This window comes from Monoraphidium neglectum (assembly GCF_000611645.1).
Source record: "Monoraphidium neglectum strain SAG 48.87 unplaced genomic scaffold scaffold00043, whole genome shotgun sequence".
Taxonomy (NCBI): Eukaryota; Viridiplantae; Chlorophyta; class Chlorophyceae; order Sphaeropleales; family Selenastraceae; genus Monoraphidium; species Monoraphidium neglectum.
In genome coordinates this window covers 1-6,984 of record NW_014013585.1, presented here as the reverse complement: position 1 = coordinate 6,984, position 6,984 = coordinate 1, and the positions used below count along the sequence as shown (strand labels likewise).

General features: G+C 64.9%; 1 protein-coding gene across 1 annotated transcript in view; it reads left to right on the top strand.

Moving 5' to 3' along the window:
• Positions 1-5,877, top strand: part of MNEG_0519 (hypothetical protein) — a gene marked incomplete at both ends in the record, with an annotated part of 7,213 nt that extends 1,336 nt beyond the window's left edge. Inside the window, 13 exons of the mRNA XM_014050987.1 lie at positions 28-180; positions 381-881; positions 1,474-1,529; positions 1,790-1,844; positions 2,070-2,094; positions 2,323-2,497; positions 2,686-2,843; positions 3,558-3,763; positions 4,253-4,369; positions 4,662-4,820; positions 5,053-5,137; positions 5,413-5,577; positions 5,848-5,877. Coding sequence (XP_013906441.1) covers positions 28-180; positions 381-881; positions 1,474-1,529; positions 1,790-1,844; positions 2,070-2,094; positions 2,323-2,497; positions 2,686-2,843; positions 3,558-3,763; positions 4,253-4,369; positions 4,662-4,820; positions 5,053-5,137; positions 5,413-5,577; positions 5,848-5,877 — 1,885 coding nt within the window. The remainder of the gene's footprint in view (positions 1-27; positions 181-380; positions 882-1,473; positions 1,530-1,789; positions 1,845-2,069; positions 2,095-2,322; positions 2,498-2,685; positions 2,844-3,557; positions 3,764-4,252; positions 4,370-4,661; positions 4,821-5,052; positions 5,138-5,412; positions 5,578-5,847) is intronic.
• Between the last annotated feature and the right edge of the window lie 1,107 nt (positions 5,878-6,984).

The window sequence follows — 6,984 nt, the reverse complement described above, 5'->3', positions numbered from 1 at the left end:
CCCCCCGCAATGGCGGGAACTTCCCAGGTGGGAACTTCACGTCCGCGAGGCGTGGTACTCGCAGGACCAAACCTTGGCCATTGCGGACCGCCTCGTCAGCATCGCGGCCGGCGTCGCGCCTGCGGCGGACGCGCCCGCGCGCGAGTGGCTCGCGGCGTCGGCGGTGCCCCTGGCCCTGACGTGAGTCCCACCAACGCCACCTGGCCGCCCGTGGCGCGCTGGCCGCACGCTTTCTGCCGGCCACCGCCTCGCCCCGACCCAAACGCCGCCCTTGAACCTCCCTGCGCTTGCCACGCCTCTGCTGGCGCACCAGCCAGCGCCGAGCTCCACGCCACAACTGGCTGCCTGCTGTGGGCCCCCACACCATATCATGACCGCAGGCACATCAAGACCCCCCGGGACATCCTGGCCACCATGGCAGGGGTGCGCTTTGCTGAGCAGCAGCGGCGCGCTGAAGCTCGGCGCACGCGTGTGATGGACGCGCTGGCGCCGGCTGGGGGCAGGGGCGCGAGGGCCCAGGGGGACCGGCGGCAAGGGGGGGCCGGCCGGCGCCGGCAGCAGCAGGAGCGCCTGCAGCAGCAGCAGCAGCAGCAGCAGCAGCAGCAGCAGCAGCAGCAGCAGCAGCAGGAGGTTGAGCAGCAGCAGCAGCAGGAGGTTGAGCAGCAGCAGCAGCAGCAGCAGCAGCAGTCCAAGCAGCAGGAGCCAGTTGGGAGGCCGGAGCAGGTCCGGCCGACTGATGACGACCTGTTTGCTGACTCAGCCAGCGAGGAGGAGGAAAGCGAAGAGGCGGTGATCGCGGCGCTGCAGCGGGAGGCGCGGGACTGTCAGGATGATGAGAGGCTGCTGCTGGCACGAGACCAGGCTGAGGTTGTGTACTGGAGGTGCGCGTGTGCGCGCGCCTGTGCATGGTGTGTGTGCACGTGTGTCGGGCGCGTGTGTGTATGCCTGTAACTAGTGTGTGTGAAAGGGAAAGGTGAGTGTGTGTTTGTGTACAGCACGTGCATGTGCTTGTGTGATATCGTGAAAGCGTCATGCACATGTGCGAGCATGTGTTTATGTGCGCGCTTGCGTGTGTGTGTGTGTGTGTGTGTGTGCGTGTGTGTTTATGGGTGCGTGCGTGCGTGCGTGTGCGCGTGCGCATGTGTGTGTGCGCGTTTCATGTGTGCGCGTCTGCACATCCCTTATGCAAGTGCGTGTCTGTTTTACTTGCAGTGAGTGTGTGAATCTATGTGTGAGTGCGTAAGTGGGTTTGCAAGCTGTCTATGTTTGGGTGTGCTTGTGACGCAATTGTGCATGTTCATGTCTGGCACACGCTTGAATTTTTCGTGACGCCTGTGGCTGCCTCCGTCAGGAGTGGCTGGCAGCAACACGCCCACGTGCCTCACCCCCAAAGCGCATAACGCCGACTCTCAAACGTACACACGCACACACACACAACACACACACACACACGACAAACATCACCGCCCCCAGGTCGTCCGCAGAGGAGGGTCCGCGCCACAGGGACCTATTAGACTTGGAGGACCCAGGTGCGGGCTCACGCGGATACCAAGGGCTGGCAACAAAGCAACGACCGGGCACATGCGGGCCTTGCAGCCTGGATGACCTGAGCAGCGGTCTCTGCATTTGCCTACACGCAGCTGCTTGTGTAAGACGCCGCCGTCTGCCTGGGCTGAACGCCACATCGGGGTCGCCCTCGGCCGCCGCTAGCGCCGCTTGGCCCCTCACAGCCACCTCCTTGCGCGCACGCGCCGCGGCCTCCGCACCTCAACCGCGACAACCCCTTCAGACTTTGGACTGCCAATCTTTAGGCGTCGCGACACGCCCTACGTCAGCCTGACCTGGTGATGACACCGCGAGCACATGGCTATCGCGGCCTGGCCCAGATTGGGCTCTCCCTTTCAACACGCCCGGGCGGCAGTCGCGTCTAGCCTGCACGGAGTGCTGTTCTGCAGGGCGGCTGGCGCAGGAATCACCACCTCCTTGCATCTCGCAGTTGGGGTGGTTGTCAAACCATGCTGACTCCGCCCGGCCGTGCGCCTCTCATTCCCTACTCATTCGTCTTGCAGGCTGATGCTCGCCGTGCAGAAGCTGGTGCGTGCTTGGGCGCGAGCCTCGAACGTACTGGCCGGCCGCAGCTTGACGGCGCCTTGCACGGCCTGTGGTCGCCTGATGCAAGCAGTCTCCGTTGGCTGTGGGTGCAGGTCAGGCCGGCTGATCCCAGTCAGGTGGTGCCTCGAAGCTCGCCCCAGCAAATTGTACACCCCGCCCGCAACCTCTCGGCGAGTGTGCCCGCGTCCCGCCCGATGGCCCCCCACGCAGGCATCTGACGAGCAGCTGCTCCACTGGGTCGAGGGCTGCGGCGCGCTGGCCAAGATCAACGGCATGTGGGGCTTCTTGGCGGGCGAGTACCTGCGGGACTGCCTCGAGACGCTGCGGCCGCTGTCCAACCGCCACGCGAGGCGCCGCGCGCCAGCCCTCAGGACGGAGCTTCTGGGTGAGCGGGCGGCGCTGGTGCATGGGGCTGCTATGGGCGGCGCGCTGTGGGCTGCAGGGCCACTAGTCCGCGCGCATGCCTTCGGAACGCAGGACTCCTGCTCGCGCCCTTCTGCTCGTGGGTTCTCCCTGGCGCTCCTTTCCCCTGCGGCCGAGCCGCACCCTGATCCGCGGAACCCCCGGCCGCAGACGACGCGCGGCGCGCGCTGGCCGCGCGGCTGGAGGGCAACGCCGCGTTTGCCGCCGGGGACCTGCGCGGGGCCATCCGGCGCTACTCCGACGCCCTCCTGCTGGACTGCAGTGACGTCAGCACCTTCAACAACGTGGGTCGCACCTCGCTGGCAGCGGTAGGCCTGGGGCCTGCCTGGGTTGGACTGCGTGGCACGCAGAGCGCGCGGTCACGACTCCGAAATGCACAGCACAGCGCAGGAGGCGCACACAGCAAGCACTGCACTTGCGCGCCAGCTGCTGTGTGGTCTTTTGAGACCCAAGATGTCATGGCAGCTGCTCTGTTCTGGCTGCAGCTACGCGCAGGAGAAGGCGCAAAGAGAGCCTGTGAAAATGCTGCTCGCTCGGGGCTTGCCGCGAAGGAAGGGGGGCAAGCAGCCTTTACTACTCTACGGCCGCGATTCGGTGCCGCAAAGTGACAGGCAGCGCGATGTTGTCACTCGACACGCCCTCCATCGCCCTCCCCCATCGCCGCGTACACCCATAGATGGCGCTTGTTTGGCTCAAGATGGGCCACGTGCGTCGCCCTGGCCGCCTGCTGCGCACAGACAGGCGTAGTGTCCACGTCGGCAGCACACAGCATGCCGCGCGCTGACGGTGGTGCAGCAGCCGCATGCTGATTGCCAGCCCCTCTTAACTGCCCACGTCTTCTGGAACCTGAGTCTTCGAGATCCTCATGTTGTTGCGCCCAGACTGTGAGGGCAGGCCAGCCCCCCACAGTCGACAGCTGCAGCGATAAAGCTGCTCGCCACAGCCACGATGGCGCTGCATCCCCCCGCAGACCCATTCCGCTCGCATCCCTTCCCCGACCCCCTCCTCCCCGGATACCCCAGACTGCGCGCGCCACACAGGCGGCGTCCAGCGCGGTGCACCTCGAGCCCGGCAACACCAAGGCGTGGGTCCGCTGGGGCGACTGCTTCGCAGCTGAGAAGCGCCTGCAGCTGGCGCAGCTCTGCTACTCCACAGCCATCGAGCTGGCTGGGGCCGTCGATGACGAGATCAAGGTGGGTCAGGGCCTGGGATTTTTGTGCTGCCGAGGGTGCGTGATGCCGCAACCTTGGACGCACGGTTGTCGCCCTGCCAAGGCAGCACACGCAGCGGCCCTCTGCCCGGCGCCGGCGCAGCCACCTCGGCTGCAGCTGCCAGAACGCAACGGTCCAACGATGAGTGTCGGGCGCGTGCACATGTCGCCCCCACCCTCCCTGTTTGCCTAGTCGCGGTGCGACAAGGCGGTGGCAGGTCTTAGGGGCAAGGCGCCCTGGGTCATGGCTGACATTCCAGACGTGGCAACCGACTTGCCCAAGTGAGCCCTTGCTTGGCAGGTGCTGGGCACCCTGCTGCACCTGATGCAGCCGTCCTGATCTGAGGCGGGCCCCTGCGGTCTGCGTGTCTGGACGCGATTTTGCAGACCTTGTATTGTTGGGTGTGTCCCCGGACCCCCCTTGCGCCATGGTCAGCGCAACAGAGCGCGCTCGTGCCATCTGACCCCCTTGAATGTTTCCAATCCCCCATGCACTGCATTCTTCAGGTATTACAAGTGGCTGGGCTTGCGCCCGCCCATGGTGCGGCAGAACGGCGTGTCCCAGATTGACATCGACGCGGCCAACGCCCAACTCAAGGCCCACGGCCTGGCCACTTCCAGCAAGTGCGCGCGCGTTGGTCGAGGTCCGGTTGCTAGTCACACCGACAGGGGGTCGAAGGGTCCTGGTGCCACCTGCTTTTTGTTTCGGGCGAGTGCGCAACTCGAAACTCTGGCGGCGCCTGAAGGGTGGGCTTTGCTGCTGCACGCCTGCCCCAGCCTCCCCATCTTCACACACCTACATTTCGTTCCCTGCAAAGTAAACAGGGGCCGCGGCCCTGACACCCTCTGCGTGGCCGCTGCCCCTTATCCACCAGCCTCCCATCCAGCGGCTTTTGGAACCCATCGCCCGGCGCAGGAACATCGCCTCTGTGGAGCTCAAACCGGCGGCGGCGCTGGGGCGCGCGCTGCGCGACGGCGTCAAGCCACGCGTGCGGGCGCTGCCCCTGGATAACGACTGCTGGACCATCACCTGGCACGACTCGCCCCTGCGCAGCGCCGCCAACGGGCTCATCAGGTGAGTGCCACGCGCTCGCGGCAGTGGCGTCCGCGCGTGTGTGGAGGGCAGGGACGGAGGGAATGAGGGAGGGGCCGCTGCTTAATGCTGGGGGCAGGCTACCGGGTTTCCACCGTGCCGCTCCTGGCCGCCCGCCTGCAAGGGCGCCACATCTGACAGTCAGCTGTTTTGCCAAACCAACAAAACATCACACCAATATTCTACATCTGACCATTCGTGTTCTTCTGCCCAGGTTTGAGATCCGCGTTGGCCCCAACAACCAGCGGCCGGGCTTGATTTCGACGCGCAGCTGCTGGGGGGAGCCGCGGACCAAGCAGGTGACGGGGCCGACGAGACGGCGTCATCCCGGCGCTCGGGCCGTTTGCCCGGCTCTTGGTGTCTCTCGCCGCGCGCCGCGCCGCTAGGGGTTTCGGCGATGCGCGCAGCGCAACGCTTGGGGCTGGCCCTCAGCGGCCAGTCGCTGTCCATGTACAGGGTGCTGCTGTTTCACACTGTAGGCGCCTTTGTGCCGACGCTGTCCTTGGCTCGGGACCCTCGACCGCCTGGCTTGCGTCGAAACATCGATCCGCTCCAAACCCTGGTGCCCCCTCAGGTCATGACCGCGTTTTACGAGGCCTGCTTCTTCCCTATCGGCATGAAACCCTGCCAGCCCGAGGCCGTGTTTGTGTCCCATCGCCTCGCGCCCTGGGCCGACGAGATCGCGCGGGAGCTGGAGGGGTGCGGCATCACTGATTTTGATGTTGAGACCGTGGCTGAGGTGGGACCAGGGGCAGGGGCAGGGGCGGTGCGTGGGGCCGTGAGTTGGTGTGGGGGTTGGACCGTGATTCAAATGTGGCGGAGGAGACATGTTGTGTGATTCAAATATGGCGGAGGAGACATGATGTGTGTGGGGTTGCTGGCAACTTTGTTGCGTGCTCAACTGCGAGTGTGCTCAACTGCGAGTGTGCAACTGTGTGCGTGCTTGCTGACTAATCTGCTGGCCTGCTCCCACTCACCGTTTTTGCTCCACCGACAACCCACCTAACAGGGCCGGCTGGTGGCTTTGGAGAAAAGCGTGGTGAGTGGGCGGGTGCCTGATTTTTGCGATGGCCCACACGTGTTGTGTGCCGGGGCAAACCATGCATTCCCAACAGGCCGTGCTGGCGCTCATTTTAAGGGGACGCATGGCCAAGTGGCGGCGCGAAACTGCCTGCCGATGACACACGCGGGCTCGCACACGCGTTGTGCATACGCACGACCCATGTTCAACATACATACATTCACGCGCACGCAGGCACGCACACACAACCAAGCACACTCTCTCTTTCTCCTTCTCGTTTCCTCCTGGCCCCCTCTCTCATTATCGCTGTCCGTCTCCCTCCCCCTCTCTCTTTGTGTCTCCTCTTTCTTGTACACATGCAAACGCCATCCCGCCATCCCTCAGGACTTTTACGGCTACAATAACAGGGAAAACTACCAATCCCCGAAGTTGATCAGGCTGGGGAAGAGCAAGGAGGCCCGAAACACGGGCAGCAGCGGCACTGGCAACGGCAACGCAGGGGAGGGCGGCGCCGGCGGGGGAACGGCGGGCGCTGGCAGCGGCGCTGCCGGCAGCAGCAGGAGGAGCGCCAGCACGCGCCAAGGCGGTGGCAGGCGCACGGCGTAGCCGGCCATGCTCCTTCCCCCACCCCTTGACATGGGGGCAGTAACCTCTCGGGCGCATACCAGACGTCAATTCCACTGCTGTTGACTTGACCATGTTGGAAGCAAGTGTGCAGCCACACCGGGTGAATACGTGATGGTTACACTGTTCAAAGGGGTCGCAACATGCCTTCCGTCTCACTCGAGAGCGCCCTGCTGCTGCAAAAGGAAGTTATTGGTGCAAAAGCTGCTGCATTATGCTCTGTTGAGTGGCTGGGGGTGCTCTGGTGTGTGGTAGGAAAGCCCTCACACCCCTCCGCCCGCCGCCCACTGGCCTGCCGCGGCCGGGGCGCGCAGAGCCGCTGCTGGCGGAGCGCAGGGCGTGTGAAAGCAAAACGCAGCAGTTCTTGTCCGGCTGGCCCGCGAGTGGCGGCGGCTGCGTGCGTTAGCTGAAGCTGAGGCCGCTCTGCTTCAGGGCATCCTTTGCGAAGCGCGGCAGCACAAAGGCTGCGCTGTGGACCTCGTGGCTATAGTACCTGGGAGC